At 49.2% G+C, this 16629-nt stretch overlaps 1 protein-coding gene across 2 annotated transcripts in view; it reads left to right on the top strand.

Moving 5' to 3' along the window:
- The window catches only part of KCNH1 (potassium voltage-gated channel subfamily H member 1), a 306029-nt gene that overhangs the window by 66486 nt on the left and 222914 nt on the right, over positions 1-16629 (top strand). Inside the window, exon 6 of one of the 2 annotated variants that reach the window (XM_084794972.1) lies at positions 8470-8943. In XM_084794972.1, the coding sequence (XP_084651098.1) occupies positions 8470-8943 (474 nt within the window). The remainder of the gene's footprint in view (positions 1-8469; positions 8944-16629) is intronic. The other variant, XM_084794973.1, reaches the window with a different exon arrangement.

The raw sequence follows: 16629 nt of genomic DNA, 5'->3' as shown, positions 1-16629 counted from the left end.
TTGTTACCCATGAGCCTCCTGTTCTCCACACTGGGCCAATCTTGTAACGAGCACTGAGCATGGAGCCAGGATACACACTTAGACCCAGGGCAAGGTCTCTATCAGACTTGTTCTGACTCCCAGCCCAGATCTGGCCCTTTGGAGGATGTCAACCCCCTTCCTGTCTCTCTGTGTGTCTATCTCTATGTTTGTGTGTGTGTGTGTGCGTATGTGTGTGTCTGTTTCTTCTCTCTCTCTCTCTCTCTCTCTCTCTCTCTCTCTCTCTCTCTCTCTCTCTCTCTTAGTGTGTCTCTGTCTGTGTGTCTCTGTCTGTCTGTCTGTCTGTCCTTGCCTGGAGGTCAGCCTCAGCTGTCATTCCTAAAGTACTGTCCACTTTTTTTTCCTGATAGGCCTTCTTGCTTGCTTGGCTCTGAGTGGGTAAGGCTGGCAGGTCAGGAAGCCTAGCAGTCTCCTCGTCCTCTCTTTTCTAGGGTTGGGATGACATACTTGGGCCACCAGGCTTGAGTTAACTGTGAGGGTTTTGGGCTCTGAAGTTAGCACCACCTTATGCTTGTGCGGGCAGGAGGCACGTTGTAGGCTCACTTATCTCCCCAGCCCCCATAAGCCCTTGTAGATAAGGAGGTCGGGCCTGGAGGAGGCAAGGCCTTTGATGGAGCAAAACTGTTAGGAGACTTCCTGCTGGGAATCCATTGTCATGCTTGTTTCCTGGGGAGGAAAAGTGGTCAGTCTCACAGGGGGCTCTTTCCTGATCAATATGAAGAATCAGTCATTTGTGTTGCTGTATTTACTATAAATGCTGATTGTAGCCAGATAGTTTACTGGATGCAAAATGGTCTCTTGGTCAGGAAATTTTCTTAAGGGTATTGATTTCCTGTAAATAAAGTGTTTGCTTTGCAGAACTCCATGTTATTTCTGTTTTTCACGAAGTCATGATGACCCTGAGTTCACAGCACAGTGACACGTGCAGGAGCCTAAGGCAGACTCCTGGCTCTGGCGATCTGAGGCAGTCTTCTGTTCACTTTGCTTAGCAGTCCACAGGAACCCCTGCGCCAGCAGGCCACCCATGTTCCAGCCTTGGGAGGAGACAGGGGAGCCCTGGAGCACAGGGACTGCAGAGACCAGCTGTAGCTGTGGGCACTGTGGCTGAGAGACCCTGCTTCCGTGGCCTCAGTGAATCAGGTGGAAGAGGAAAGCAAGGCTGACTCCTGACATCAGCCTTGGGTTTCTACAACTACGTTCATGCACCCCCACATGTGCAAATCATACACACATGAAAAATGGACAAGAGAAAAAAGTTGCATCAAAATCTACTTTTAGCATGCTGGTCCCCTATGGCTAAAGTGAGAGAGGCTGACTGACGCTCTGGGGTGGGAAGAGGGACCTTCGGTTCTCCAGCAGCGTGTGGCTGCTTGCTGGTGGCTTCTTTAGCGTTCTTGCTCAGTAGTGTATCCTCCAGACTGTGTCTTGAAAAACACAATAAACCTTAGAACCCCGCCTTCCTTTCCACCCGCCATGCCCTTAGCTGGAGCCACAGGGCCCTTCCCTCATAGCGTTCACCACTCACCTACATTTGCTTGACATTTAAAAACTGAAAATTATTTGAGATAACTAAATATTCACAGACAGTTCTGTGAATAACTGACCTAGGTGAGCCCGCACACCCACTTGCTTCTCCTCTCAGCCCCGGGGGCCGTTTATTGTGTTATTTTTATAATTGTGTTATCTCAAGTAATGTTACACAAACGGAATCATAAACCTGTGGTAAGGACTGAGTTGATGGCCCAGTCCGTAACGTGCCTGCCTCACACGAGTGAGGACCTGACCTCAGCCCCTAAAGCGTGTGTGGAGATGCTGGTGTGGCCTTACAGTCCCAGTGTTAGGAGGTCCTTGGGCTGGCCACCAGCTTGGTCTAATTGGCTAGCTCAAGGCCAACAAAGAGATCCTATCTCAAAATAAAGACAAAGTACACACACATACACACAAGCACACGCCCACATGCCCACATGTACACACATATGGATGCACTCACATATGCACACTAAAGGCATGTTATATAAATCATACACCTGAAAATTTTTACTCTGAGGGTCAGGCAGGTAGTTCCTCTATAATGTATGTGTTTGTGCTGCTGATTTGAGTTTCCTGGCGTAGATGTGTTATGGCTTGCTTAGCCCTGTGTCCATTGAAGGCTATCTGGGGTACTGTTGTTTTCAAACAAAATCCCAAACATTTGATTTTACCAATAAAGACTCAGGAGCCATATGCTGGTACGAAAGCCTGCTAGCTTAGAAGGGCAGGGATAGCACCCAGCTGACCTTCCTCCTCAGCCAGTGTCCAGAAGGAAAACAAAAACAGAAGCAAAAACAAAAAACCTTCTCCATGCTGTCTTGTTTTTGTTTTTTGTTTTGTTTCTTTTCTTTCTTTTTCACATTTTTAATTGAAAAATAAAATCATTCATATTACATCTCATTTGCTATCCCATCCCACGCATCCTCCCATTCCTCCCTCCCTCCCACTTTCACCCCATTCCCCTTCCCTATGACTGTGACTGAGGGGGACCTCCTCCCCCAGAATATGATGCTAGGGTATCAAGTCTCTTCTTGGTAGTCTGTTATCCTTCCTCTGAGTGCCATCGGGCCTCCCCATCAAGGGGCCATGGCCAAATATGGGGCACCAGAGTTCGTGTGAAAGTCAGTCCCCAGTCTCCACTTAACTGTGGAGAATGTTCTGTCCCTTGGCTAGATCTAGGTATGGGTTTGAAGTTTACTGCACGGATTGTCCTTGGCTGGTGCCTTAGATGGAGCAGAACCCCTGGGCCAAGATCCGCCCATCATAGTGTTCTTCTTGTAGGTTTCTAGGGCCCTCTGGGTCCATCTATTTCCCTATCTCCTATATTTTTCTCACCTAGAGTCCCAATAGGATGTCCTCACCTCTATCCCACTTTCCTGGTAAGTGAAGACATGCTGTCTTAAAAATCCTTCAAACTCAATGTCTTCCCTTCTACTTCCTATGCGTCTCTCTGTCCACTCTCCTGACTTCCTCTTACTCTCTGTTTTTTTTTTTTTCCTGTGTGCACTCCCTGTCAGTGGTTGCTTGCTGTGCCTCTTGACCTATGGTTGATTTATTTAATCCTGTCTTCAGAAAGCTCTTGGATTAAAGGTGTGTGCTAGAGCTGAGCCACACCACAACTGTAGATAGGCTTTTCCAGTACACACAATCTCAGGGTTCACAGTCTGATCAAATACCCTGCAGCAGGGTATGGCTGATGCTTCGTCTATAACACGTGCTTTTGCAGAGGTCTTCAGGCAAGCATGTTTTGGACTTCAAGCTCAGGAGTGTGGTCATTCAGCCATAGGACAGTCACTCATTGAGTCCCAGAGGCCGCCACAGTCTTCTGGGATGGCCATTCCATTTTACCTTCCTGCTGATTGTACATGAAAGGTCTAGTTATTTCCTTCTCATTCTGTACCCAACACTGCCTTTCATCTCGGCTATTTTGATGGGAGTAAAGGAATGTCTCCTGTGGTTTCGTGGTTCCCCAATGGCTATGTGCTCATTTGCTCTCTGTAAATCCATGCTGGCCATGCCCCCCTCACCGCCCCCCATGGGCATATTTTTCTCTTGTTGAGTTGGGGATGACATCCTGTAGATCGTGTGTTCTGCACACCAGGTCTTTCTTGATGCTGCTGTGCAGGTGTCTCCTCTCATGGCAGCTGTCTTTTCATCCTTGTGAAACCCAGTGTGTCTGCAGTTCGTTTAACGGGTCGTAGTTTTGTCACTGAGTCCAAGATCCTAAAGCTGTTCCCAGACATTTCTTTCATGCAACATGGCTTTACATTTACGTCTGCGTCCAGTGAGGTCTGAGTTCATTTTTAGGTAAAGTGTGACGGTAAGGCCTTTCTGGCCCGTGGGTGTTCACATGCCCCAGTCGCTGGGCAGCTGTGTGAGCCTTACCCTAGACCCTCTGTCGTGTCCCGCTCCCTGTCTCCAGCCTTCTGCTGGCTGTGCAGCCTTAACTACAGCCGTCTTGAAACCAGCGCCTCCAATCCCCCAACTTTCTTCTTTACTGAGGTATAACTGACACTCAAGGAACACTCCCACCCCCCAGGGGAGGAAAACAAAACCAAGAAAACCACTTGTGTTTACTGTATATAATTTGGCAAGTTTCAACTACCTCATCCTTATGGACAGTTGTCTCAGGCATTCTAATTCTTTTGCCCTTCCACATCATTTTAGGATTTTTTTTTTTTTGAGCATATGTATCTATGTCTCTGGCCTTTTGATAGAGGCTGTGCTAAGCTTAGATGTCCATTTGTGGAGAATGGATAGATTTAGCGTGCTGGGTCTTCCAAGTTCCGGGAGCAGTACCTCCTCGTTCTTGGCTCTGTTCCTCCAACATGTTGTTGTTTTCCACATTTGAGTGCGACACGTTTTTCTATATTTACACCTTCGTGTTTCTCAGCAGCTATAAATGGTAGTGTAACATTTTGGTGTTCACATCTGTGACATAGGAGTGCAACGACTTTGTGTGTTTCTCCTGCCTTGTTGAACTTGCTCACTGCCCTGCTCATCCTGCAGGTTTCTCTGTAGATTCTCAGAGAAGCTCTACAGAGGCCACTGTGCCCTTTGCAAATGGGGATGGTAGTGTGACTTCCTCTCTGGTCTGGATGCCTGGTCTGTCCTGTTTTGCTCTACTGTGACAGTAAGATGGTGCTGAGTGATGCACAAGAGCTGGCATCATCCTCATGGGGAAGCACTTGATTTTCATCATAAAGTAGAAGGTTAGCTGTAGGTCACAGGGCTTGGGTCTCCCCACCCTGTCTTCCCTCTCCGTCCCCCTCTTCCTCCTTTTCTTCCTTTCCTTTGTAAAATTTTAGAAATTTCCTAATATTCCTATTTCCAAGTTTAAAAATAAATACCATGAATGGGCACTTAATTTTATTAATCACTGATTTCTCAAATATATATTTAACTTACACTTCTGAAATATGGTGCTATAGTAATTCATTTTTGAATGCTGCTAAATGCTGTCTGCTGCCAGTTGTTCAAGACTTTCGCATATATGTTGATGTGGGGTATTTGTAGTTTTCCATGCTGTCTTTGGTTGGGAATAAAGGTTAACACTAGTTTCGCAAGATAAATTGAGAAGTGTTCCTTCTGTTTATATTTTCTGCAAAAAAAAAAATGTGTAAAATGGCTGCAAATCCGATTTTAGATAGGGAAGTCTTACTCATTAAAACCACCTGGGCCTGCAGACATCTGCTTTGGTAATTTGAACAGTAAGAATGCCACATCGTGTGTCTTTTGGGGACCTATTTGTTGAAGCTTCTAAGTTGTCACCGCTGGGTCCTCGTGGTCCTTTGTTTGTCTTCTCTGATGATCTTGACGTGTTCATCGTTGGTCACGTGTTTTTCTTTGTTATTTTATGCTACTTTATTTTGTATTTTGGTGCTGGGGATTGAACCCGGGCCTTGAATGCAGAGCTGTAATCCCAGCCCCACACCCCGCTCCCCGCCCAGTTCCAGTATTACTTTATTAATCCTTCAGACACCACTGGCTCTCCTCTCTGCCTTGGCTTCTGCCGACCCTGCTGTTTACTGTTTCCTTCTGCCTGCTTTGCTCTAGGGTCTTCACAGAGAAGGTGAGACGTTGGAGTATGAGCTACAGACGCACGATTTTGTCTCTGCGTGCTTACCTTTCAGTTCTGCCTCAGCGGCACCGCACAGGTTCTGCTGCGCTGAGCTTTCACTCCCATTGAAGTCAGTGTTTTAAAACCGTCTCTTGATGCTTCCCTTTTGGGCCCATGGATTATTGAATAACGCACAGTTTAGTTTTCATGTGTTTGGAAATTTTCTTGCTGGCTTCCCAGGATCGATTTGCAGTGTGCGGCTGGGTGGAGGACAGACGCTGTGTGGTTTTCTGTTAAGTGTTTGGGGCTGACTGCTGGACCATCACAAGGCTCTTGTGATAATGGTCTGCGCACCTTTGAGGAGACTGCACTCTTCTCCTGTGGGAAGAGCGTTCTCTCAGTGTAAAATCCTACTGCTTCTTGGAATCACCGGATTCAGTGTCCTTGTGACTCACCCAGGCTTTCTCTTCTTCTCCCCTCCCCCTTCTTCATGCTGAGGACAGAACCCGAGGTCTTATGTAAACTGTCTACCTCTGAGCTGCATCTTCCACCACCCTTGCTCATTTTCTACCCAATGAGCCATCATGCGTCGAGATGTACCGTGGACGAGTTTCTCTTCATTTTCATAAGTTTTTGCATCTGGCACTCTGAAATTCTTTTCAGGGCACTCACAGGAGGGTTCCGTCTCCCTGGTGGTCTGGTCTCTTGTAGCACCTCTCTCTGAGGTGCAGCGCTCGTGTCTATCACAGAACGGGAAGACACGCACCGCAACTCCAGTTGTGTTTTATCTGCCTTGCGTCCTCCGTCCCCCGAGGCCCTGCTGCTGAGGGTACCCACTGGGTTGTTTGTGTATCGGTTACTGTGTGGGTGTGTGTGGGGGTGGCAGCTGAAGCTTCCGCCAGGCCCTTCTTTGTATCTGCTCTTCCTGTGCCAGGATTTTCCACATCTCCATTTGTTTCCAGCTCGTCCAGGAAATGTTGCGTTGGATGCTTCTGATGTCTTTGCCATTTCTGGTGCTGGCATCTACTGATAAACTGCTCCTCACCCTGTTTGCTGTCTCTGTGCTTCTTTGTGTAATGAATGGCATTTGGGGGCCTGGACATTTTGAATATTGACATTAGGTCTCTCTTAGAGCTTTGTTTGCTGTGGTTTTCATGTAGCACATAGCAGGGGACAGGGCAGGCGTTTCCCAGTTTCTGTCCAACTTAGTCAAAGAACACGTTGTCATTCTTTCTGTACTAACACTGGGGGATGCACTGTGTAGCCAAGTCTAGCCTTGCAGTAATCCTCCTGCCTCAGCCTTCTGGCATCACAAGCCGTCTGCCTCTGTGCATGACAGGGGTGTGACTCCTCCCCTTCCGCCCATCCCTCCCCGCCTCTTCTTCTTCCTTTTGGTTTTTCGAGACAGGGTTTCTCGACTGTCCTGGACTCACTTTGTAGACCAGGCTGGCCTCGAACTCACAGAGATCACTTGCCTCTGCCTCCCCGAGTGCTGGGGTTACAGACATGTGCCACTGCACCCCAGCCCTCCTCACTCTTCTTAACCTGACATAACTGTGGGGACAAGGGGTGACCTCATACTGTTGGGGTACAGTGGGATCTCAGGCTCCTTCCTCTGTGTGGCTCACCCCTGCAGGGAGGGAGGGTGGCTGCTTCCTTGTGTCTCTGGGAAGGGAGGGCTTTGCTGCTCCCAGTAGATGGAGGGCACATGGCTCCCGCAGTGTGGTCATTGTCAGGTAAGGGCTTCTGTTGGGGTGGGTTTGTGTGGAGGGGGCATTGGCTGGGTGCCTTGGTGTTTCCAGGTTGTTTACTGCTTCGCTCTAAGTCTGGGCACACCTGAGGTACAAGTCAGGCTGTCCTGCTGTGTCTCTGTTCCTCTGCCCTCCTCTCAGCAGCACAGCACTTCCTCTTCTGCTCTCTGAGGCTAAGCTCCCCTTCTTGGTGGGAGGGGCACAGGGTCTCATGCGTCTCAGGTTGGTCTCAAACTCACTATGTAGCCAAAATGACCTCAAACTTCTGATTTTTCTGTCTTCCTCTTTCATTCTCCAGTGTTGGGATTACAGGTAGGCACAGCCACACCTGGCTTACGTGGTGCTGGGGTCACACCCAGGGCTTTGTATGTGCTGGGGAGCACTCTGGCTAACATGGAGCTGGTGTCACACCCAGGGCTTTGAACGTGCTAAGGAGCACTCTGGCTTATGTAGTACCAGGGAGCATCCATCTGGCATAGCTATACACACTCAGCCCCTCTGCTTCCTTAATGGCTCTGGTGAGAAGTCCTTCTCACAGGAGATGGACTTACCCTTCCCTGCTTTCTCAGAAGGGAAGATCAAATCAGTCGTCCGCACAGAGTGAGCCTCAGTGTGTGCGTGAGACTGAGCGCCAGGCCGGTAGTCCCTGTGCCCTCGCCTGCCGGATGCCCAGGACCTACACCACACTATTCCCGGCACAGAGCAATAAATGTATAAATATTGATCGAATAAACTTGCTTAATTCTCTTGCTGAGCTTCTCACCTGTCACATATAAAACTGGCTAGAGGCAAACAAACAAACAAACAAACAAGGTTGTGTTCAGAAATGAGCAAAACAATAAACGCATTTGGCATGTTTAGCACACTGTGCAGCTTACAGTCAGCCAGACAGCAGCCCGCCGTCATCCCCATCCAAGCACTTGTGTTATCACGGTCACATAACTTCTCCGGTTCTCCTTTAGCATCTGTTACTGTAGCTAACGATCTGTTCAAAGTGTTGCAAGCATTTGCCATGGGCAGGTCCGGGGCTGATGAGATATTTCTGTTATGTCCTAACTCTGTCTCTCTTGGTGGCGTTTTTCCGGACAGGTCCTGCAGCTGGGCTCAGACATCCTTCCCCAGTACAAGCAAGAGGCGCCAAAGACACCCCCTCACATCATCTTACACTACTGTGTCTTTAAGACCACGTGGGATTGGATCATCCTGATCTTGACCTTCTACACAGCCATCCTGGTCCCTTACAACGTCTCCTTTAAAACCAGGCAGAACAACGTGGCCTGGCTGGTGGTGGACAGCATCGTGGACGTCATCTTTTTGGTGGACATTGTTCTGAATTTTCATACCACCTTTGTCGGGCCAGCGGGGGAAGTGATCTCTGACCCCAAGCTTATCCGCATGAACTACCTGAAGACATGGTTTGTGATCGACCTTCTGTCCTGTTTGCCCTATGACGTCATCAACGCTTTTGAGAACGTGGATGAGGTTAGTGCCTTTATGGGTGATCCAGGAAAGATTGGTTTTGCTGATCAGATTCCGCCACCACTGGAGGGGAGAGAGAGTCAGGTACATCCCTCAATCTCGGACCTTGTTGTCATGTCTTTAAAGCGGAATGAAACGCGCGGGTGGTCAGCGCAAGAGTCACGGGAGTGGGTGGGAGGCAGCATGAGCGCCGGCCACCGCGGCACAGGGAGCATGCGCCACCGGGGCACAGGGCGCATGCGCCACCGGGGCACAGGGCGCATGCGCCATGGATATCTTGCCTGCCCTTCCTGAGGCCCAGAGGCCCTGCATGCCAGTGAGTGGGGCGGGTGTGGAAGAGACCAAAGGGTCACTCTCCCTCTCTGTGGAATGCAGCTGCTGGCTCTGGGAGGGGAGGCTGCAGAAGCAGCCATGCATGGCCAACTGCACCAGGGAGCCCGCCCTTTGGCACTCAACTGCTGGATGTATACCAGTTGGGTGTCTTGGTGACGGAGCCTTTTCTTTATCTGCCCCGACAGTGGCTATTAAATGGTTTCCTCTCGTTCTGTGAATGTTGCAGCGGGTTCTTTCTTTACTAGTGTTGGTTTTCCAGATAATTGTTTGTTGGGTTACTTGGGCACGCGGGTTGGGGTTGAGTGGAGTCTTAGTCTTGTAAATACTCTGTGCTAGCCCTGTAGGCATTAGGTTGTGCTCAGGCAGACACGGAACAGGTACCCAAGACAGGAGAGGCCTCTGGGCTGGTCAGGAGGGAATGGCGCCTTTGAAAAAGCAAGGATGTCACCTCACTGCCATGAGCAATGTAGATTCCTATCTGGCCGGTTCCCTGCATCCAGGATTAAGATAAGTCAGCTTGCTTGATAAGCTTCCAGCTTGCTCAGCACCAGGAGGAGCCTCATTGTCTCAGATTACAGACAGCCAAGAGGATTAACTGTGGGCATCCAGGCAGCCATATGGGGGCAGAGCCTTCTGGTCAGAGGCAGCGGTTGCTGCTTCCTGTGGGAAACCAAGCAGCCATGTTGTGCTCCAGCTCAGGGTAGCTTTCCTGTGGAATGCTGCCAAGGTCGGCGTGTGCAGGCAGAGCTTTATGCACACACACTCTAGACCTAGAACAGCCCGCCCTGTTGGTGTGCTGTGTTTTAAAAATACTTTTATTTATTTTTGAGACCAAGCCTTGTGGAGTTTAATCCTCCTGCCTCAGCCTCCTCAGTGCAGGAGTTACAGGTGTGTGTAAGGGACCCATTCTTGATATAATTTAAAGTCTCAAGGTGGCGGGCGATAGAGGAGAATATCAGGTGTCTCTCTACAGCTGCGTATGTTCACAAACAAACGTAGATACCATACACACATGTACACACATGCATATACACTATACACACGTACACACCTATACACCATACACACATGTACACACATACATATACACTATACACATGTACACACCTATACACCATACACACATGTACACACATACATATATATCACACACATACATATATATCACACACATACATATATACACCATAGATGTACCATACATATACACACCATATATACATGTACAAATGTACGTGTATACACCATACATATACCACATGCACATATGTATGTATATACATACATACATACATATATATACACTGTACATATACAATACTCAATGTACATACATGTAAATATACACCATACATATACCACACACATGTACATATACACACACATATATGCCATGTGTATACATGCATGTATATGTATGCACATGTATACACACATACACATGCATATATACACCATGCATACCATTCACACATGCATACACATGTACATACATACATACACCATGCACATAGTGCACACACATGTCCACATGTGGCGTTTGGAGTTTGCAGCTGAGTGGGGCAGCTCCTCAGCTTCCATGGGTTCATGTTAGGCTCTGGCAGAGTTACATCATACATGAAAGCGGCTCCACAGCCTGGAGGGTAAAGGACAGAGAGCTTGTCTCAGGCGCTTTGTGCTGGGCTGGAAAGCCTTCGCTTGTGAGCACCACAGTGATGGCCTCTGGTTTCCAGGTGCATGGGATGGCTTGGTATTAGGAGAGGTGTCCCTTACCTGTGGAGGCGTGTTGGTCGCCGCGGGAGGCAGAGCGCTTACCAGTCGTGATAAGTAGGAGTTGCTTCACGAAGCCATCCAGGCAGGACAACTTCCTAAAGCTGCGCGTGACTGCTGAAGTGTGCCTTTCACACCAACCGTGACGTGTAGGGAGGTGTGTGAGGGAGCTGAGGGATGGGTCCCTGGTCCTCCTGGCGTCACTGTGGCGCAGCTGCAGCCCTGGTCCACGTCACTCTGTCTGCATTGGCCTCACCTCCAGAAGTCCTTTGTTAAAATGAGAGGAGCCTTTAGCAGAGGGTGCGTGGAGGTCACTGGGGATCACGGCTGGATAGAGCCTTCTCCGCTGCTCACTGCTAAGAAAGCAGCCACGGGGGCCCTGCCTCCCTCGTGGTCTCAAATGACTGGCTCACAGAACCCCAGGGGCCCCTGCTGCTGCCTCTGTCTTCCCGAAGGCGGGCTTGGGAAAACAGGATCACACCACACTGAAGTGAATCGACCTGGCTAGAAGCTGCTGACGCGTGTGCCTGCCCCTTGGCTCGTGGAGTGCGGAGGGAGCTGCTGAGCGTTGGGTGTGGCAGTGGGAGGAGGTGGCTGTGGTGTTGATCTGATGCCTGGCGTGGGACAGATCCACGGGTGTCCACGGGCGCCATCTGTGAAAAGCTACCATTAGCTTAATGGGGCTGAGGGGCCAGGTCAGTGGCATGCGGAGGCTGGGAGGCCATGAGGGGTGTCCTACTACTTCTCCTAAGAGTTAGACTTGGGGACAGTTTATCAGAGTCCCCGCAGGTAGTGCTCTGATTAATAGCTTAGTGGCTCATACTCCATGCCTGTTCTTGCCTTATCCTTGGCTGAGGCCGTAGCATTGCTGATCTCAGACTGCAGTTTCTTCTGGTTTAGATTCTTATTTTGGGAGAGTGTGGGAAGAACGAAGAGACTACGGACTCATTTGTAATAAAAACGCACATGGAGCTTAATTAATTGTCCCTGGTGTCTTCTCAATTACGACAGTAGGCTGTGGGCCAGCGGAGACCACCAAAGAAGGGGAGACAAGACAGCAGTGTGTGTGTGTGTGTGTGTGTGTGTGTGTGTGTGTGTGTGTGTGTGGTGGTGGTGGTGGCCGGGAGTCTTGAAAAGACTGGACCTGGCTCAGGTCAGCTCAGGGAAGAGCTGGGCGGAGCCGCTAATGCCTCCGTTCTTGCATCCAGCTCGTGGATGTTGCCCTCTTGGTGGTTTGAGCCGAAAAATGACCCTTTTGTTTCCACTTGCTTCGCTTATGTGGACGGCCTCCATTTGCGTCATCCTCCGTCTGTGTGTAATCATCTGCTCTGGAGGCTGTTTGTGCACACGTCCGCACGTTAGTTCAGGGGGCTGGAGGACAGAAGGCCTGGAGCCCCGTGAGCTGAGGCCTGGGAAGGGCACGTTGGAGCCCCTGGCAGATCGCTGGCCTCGCATGCTTCTTGGATTAAAATTGGGGCCATAAGGGGCGAAGACTCCCCTCTCCTAAGGGGACCGTGGTGCTTCTTGCTCTTGCAGTGTGGAAATGAAGAGGGGCTCCGTGCACTTCACCCCACTCTGCCATCAGCTGAAAGTACTCTGAAAATTAGGTCCGTAATTGAAAACAAAAGGCCCCGTTGCTGTTATGAGATGCAGGGATGGGCTGTGCTGCTGGGACTCAAAAGGAAAAGCCCGGATGTCCCCTTCCTTCCACCTGCTTTCCCTGGAAAGAAAGAGCAGGTGAGAGCTGGGAGCAGCCACGATGGATGGGGCGGTGCGCACCTGGCCCCTGGGTGATCAGTCTACGATGAGGAAGGAGCTGGGTAGAGCTGAGCCTGTGCCCTGAGGAGGTGGTGGGCCAGATCTTGGGAGTTGCCACCAACCCCCATGTCACCAGCCAGTCCTGCACAAATGTGCCAGGGCCCTTCATGCAGTCACGGAGGCAACTCACCTGCACCGCTTGCCTGTCAGCTTCCAGAGACGCCGCCGACTGAGAGTGGGCGCTGGAGGCCAGGCCGGAGATCTTTGCAGCACTCTGGCTTCCCACATCACACCCGAATTGCTAAAACTTCTGGAAGGACGAATAATGAAGGGACGGGGCTCACGGACCTCAGGCCACCCGGAGACAGACATGCTGTGCTGCGGTCTGGTGCCTGTCCTCTCCTCACACCCTCCTTCCCAGGTGCCTTCCTGACCAGCCCACACTCTGCTTCCCTTCCCGTTATCCACCGTGGCCGCCGCCTGCCTCTCCCCATGTCTGTGCCTGTGGTGAGTGTACATTTGTGAAGGACGTCAAGCTGCATTTTCCAGCCCATGTGGATGTGGAGATCTAGCTGGCCTTGCCAGTGTCTTTAAAATGACAACTTTATTCACTCATCTGCAGTCTGACCTTCTACCTGCCGCATGTCTACACAGGCACCGACCTCCATACAGCACATGTCTACACAGGCACCGACCTCCATACAGCACATGTCTACACAGGCACCGACCTCCATACAGCACATGTCTACACAGGCACCGACCTCCATACAGCACATGTCTACACAGGCACTGACCTTCATACAGCACATGTCTACACAGGCACCGACCTCCATACCGCACGTGTCTACACAGGCATGGATCTCCACCTGTCACATGTCCATACAGGCATAGATTTCTACTTACCACACATCTATATAGGCGTGTATCTCACCTGTCTGGTGTCTATGCAGGATCAGGCTCTAAGATCAACAATTAATAAACGGGACCTTATAAAACTGAAAAGCTTCTGTAAGGCGAAGGACACTGTCAACAGAACAAAATGACAGCCTACAGATTGGAAAAGATCTTCTCCAACCCTATATCTGACAAAGAGATAATATCTAAAATATACAAAGAACTCAAGAAATTAAACACCACCAAACCAAATAATCTAATTAAAAAGTGGGATACAGAGCTAAACAGAGAATTCTCCACAGAGGAATATTGAATGGCTGAGAAACACTTAAAGAAATGTTCAGCGTCCCTGTCATCAGGGAAATGCAACTCGAAACGACTCTGAAGTTCCATCTTACACCTGTCCCAATAGCCAAGATCAAAAACTCAAGTGATAGCACATGCTGGTGAGGATGTGGAGAAAGGGGAACACTCCTTCATTGCTGGTGGGAGTGCAAACTTACACAACCACTTTGGAATTCAATCTGGCACTTTCTCAGAAAAATGGGAATAGTGCTACCTCAAGACTCAGCTATCCACTCCTGGGCATATACCAGGAAGATGCTCCACCACACAACAAGGACATATATTTGTTCAGCTATGTTCTTAGCAGCTTTATTCATAATAGCCAGAATCTGGAAACAACCTAGATGTCTCTCAGTTGAAGAATGGATAAAGAAACTGTGGTACATTTACACAATGGAATACTATTCAGTGTTAAAAACAAGGAAATCTTGACATTTGCAGGCAAATGGATGGAACTAGAAAAGATCATCCTGAGTGAGGTAACCCAGACCCAGAAAGAAACGCATGGTATATGCTCACTTATAAGTGGATATTAGCCCAACACAGATGTCCTCAGGGAGACTCCACCCAGTGGGGGTTCAAATGGGACAGATATTGGAAGCTGGACTCTGGGCAGAATGCTGAGAGTTGTAGGGAAGAGTGGGGGGGGGATGGAAGGTCCAGGGGGAGCAGGAGCTCCACAGGGAGATCATCGGGGTACAGGGGGGCTGCACAAACTGATGCACCAGTCAAGGACAATGCATGCAGAGAACCAAGACTCCCTTTTCAGATGTAGCCAATGAACTGCTGAGTTTCCACATGGGAGGAAGGGAGGAGCTGCTGCTGAACCTCTGACATGCACTCTGTGCCCACTATCTGGTCACTGCCCCTTGGCAAGATGGCCCAGTGGAAGGGGTGCAGGCTGTCCTGATGAGACGTAACAGGCTGTTCCCAGAGGTCTAGGGGAGGGGAATAGGCAGAAGAGGGGAGGGAGGGTGGCAATGGGAAGATAAGAGGGAGGGCATAACAATCAAGAGGTAATGTGAATAAATTATAATAAATAAAATATACATTTAAAAAGTCCCGGGCGGAGGAGCGGGTTGCTGGGGAGAATGACGCAGCAACCGAGGACCATGCACGGTGAGGACCTCGACACTGTGCTCCCAGTGCATAGGGGGCACAGTCTCCTTGTGGGTCCCACAGTGTGGGGAGTAGGGACAGCTTCTGACATGGCCTCTGGTCCCCCAGTGTGGATCACTTCCCCCTGGCCAGGCCACAGAGGACGAGGATACAGGTAATACAGATGAGACTTGATGAGCTAAGGTCAGATGTTAGGGGAGGAGGCCCCCTTTCTGCACTCAGTTTGATCACTGGCTTCTTCAGTGGGTTTTAACATTGTCACAGTTTCTTAAGTGGGGCAGAATTTTCCAGAAAGGCAGTTAGATCTCTCCTCCCAGCCCCCGTCTGTCTGCCTTTGTGTCTTCGAGTGTCAGCGCCCCTGTCCGTCTGTCTGCCTGTCTGCCTGTCTATCTCTGTGCGTGTGTGTGTGTGTGTGTGTGTGTGTGTGTGTGTGTGTGTGTGTGAGAGAGAGAGAGAGAGAGAGAGAGATTGAGTGCCCACACCGCTGTGAGGAATCGGATCTCTTCCTTCATGTGTGGGTCCCTGGGATTGAGCTCAGGCTGTCAGGTTTGGAGACAGCGTTGCTGGCCCTTATCTTGAGAAAACCCTTGGATTATGGATTTAATAACCAATGACCAATTCAAGTTTTGGTTTTGCTCCTGGATTCGGCAATGCTCTTCCTGTCTTTCTCTCTTTCCTTCCTGCTCTAATTCGTGTGGCCAAGCACTTCCTTATTGCTAATGATTTTTGAAGAAATACTTTGCTTTAGATCTTAAAGTTTATATCTTTTGGGTCATCTGAACCTTTTAACATTATGAAATATATCTGGTAATTTTTATTTAAATTTGTATTAGTATTTTTTAGTGCTTATGTGTTGTTTCTGTCTGCTAACACAAACCTTTGCTGTGTTCCACTATTTAGAATTCAAATCAGCATGTTTTATTTGATTAATCTGTTACTGTTATCTTTTAGTGTGTGTGGGTGTTTTGGCTGCGTGTGTATTTGGGCACCATTTGTGTGCCTGGTGTCTGCAGAGGCCGGAGAGGGCACTGGGACCCTTGGGACTGGAGTTACGGACAGTTGTGACCACCACGTAGGTTCTGGGAACCCAACCTGGGTCCTCTGGAGGAACAGCCAGCACTCTTACCTGCTGAGCCTCTCTTTATCCCCCGGCCACACTGGCCTTTTAAAGAAAACAGTGAGAAACACCTGCCTGTAACCCAGAGGCCTGAGCTGTGCCTTCAGCGGATCCAATATGTTTCTACCTTCCATCTTGCTTTGGCTGTCATTTGCTCTGTGTGTCCTTCTACCGTCCAGGCTTTTGTGGAATTACTTTGTCTTTTGTGGAATTACTTTGTCTTTTGTGGAATTACTTTGTATTCTCACTAATCTTTTCCTTTTCCTTTATTCTTTTAGTACCACTCTAAACAATCACTTTTCAGCTTCTACTGTGAATTAGTGCTAAGGCCTCTTCCCAAGTGTTACAAGGATTTTAGAATATTAAGAATATTTACCTCCCTGTGTGTTTGTTTATATGCTGTTGGTGTCAAGTGTGCGTCAGTTGTTTTGTGT

Source organism: Acomys minous (genome assembly GCF_964271855.1).
Source record: "Acomys minous genome assembly, chromosome: 1".
NCBI lineage: Eukaryota > Metazoa > Chordata > Mammalia > Rodentia > Muridae > Acomys > Acomys minous.
The sequence above is the reverse complement of the archived record's forward strand: the minus strand, read 5'-3'. Positions and strand labels throughout refer to the sequence as shown.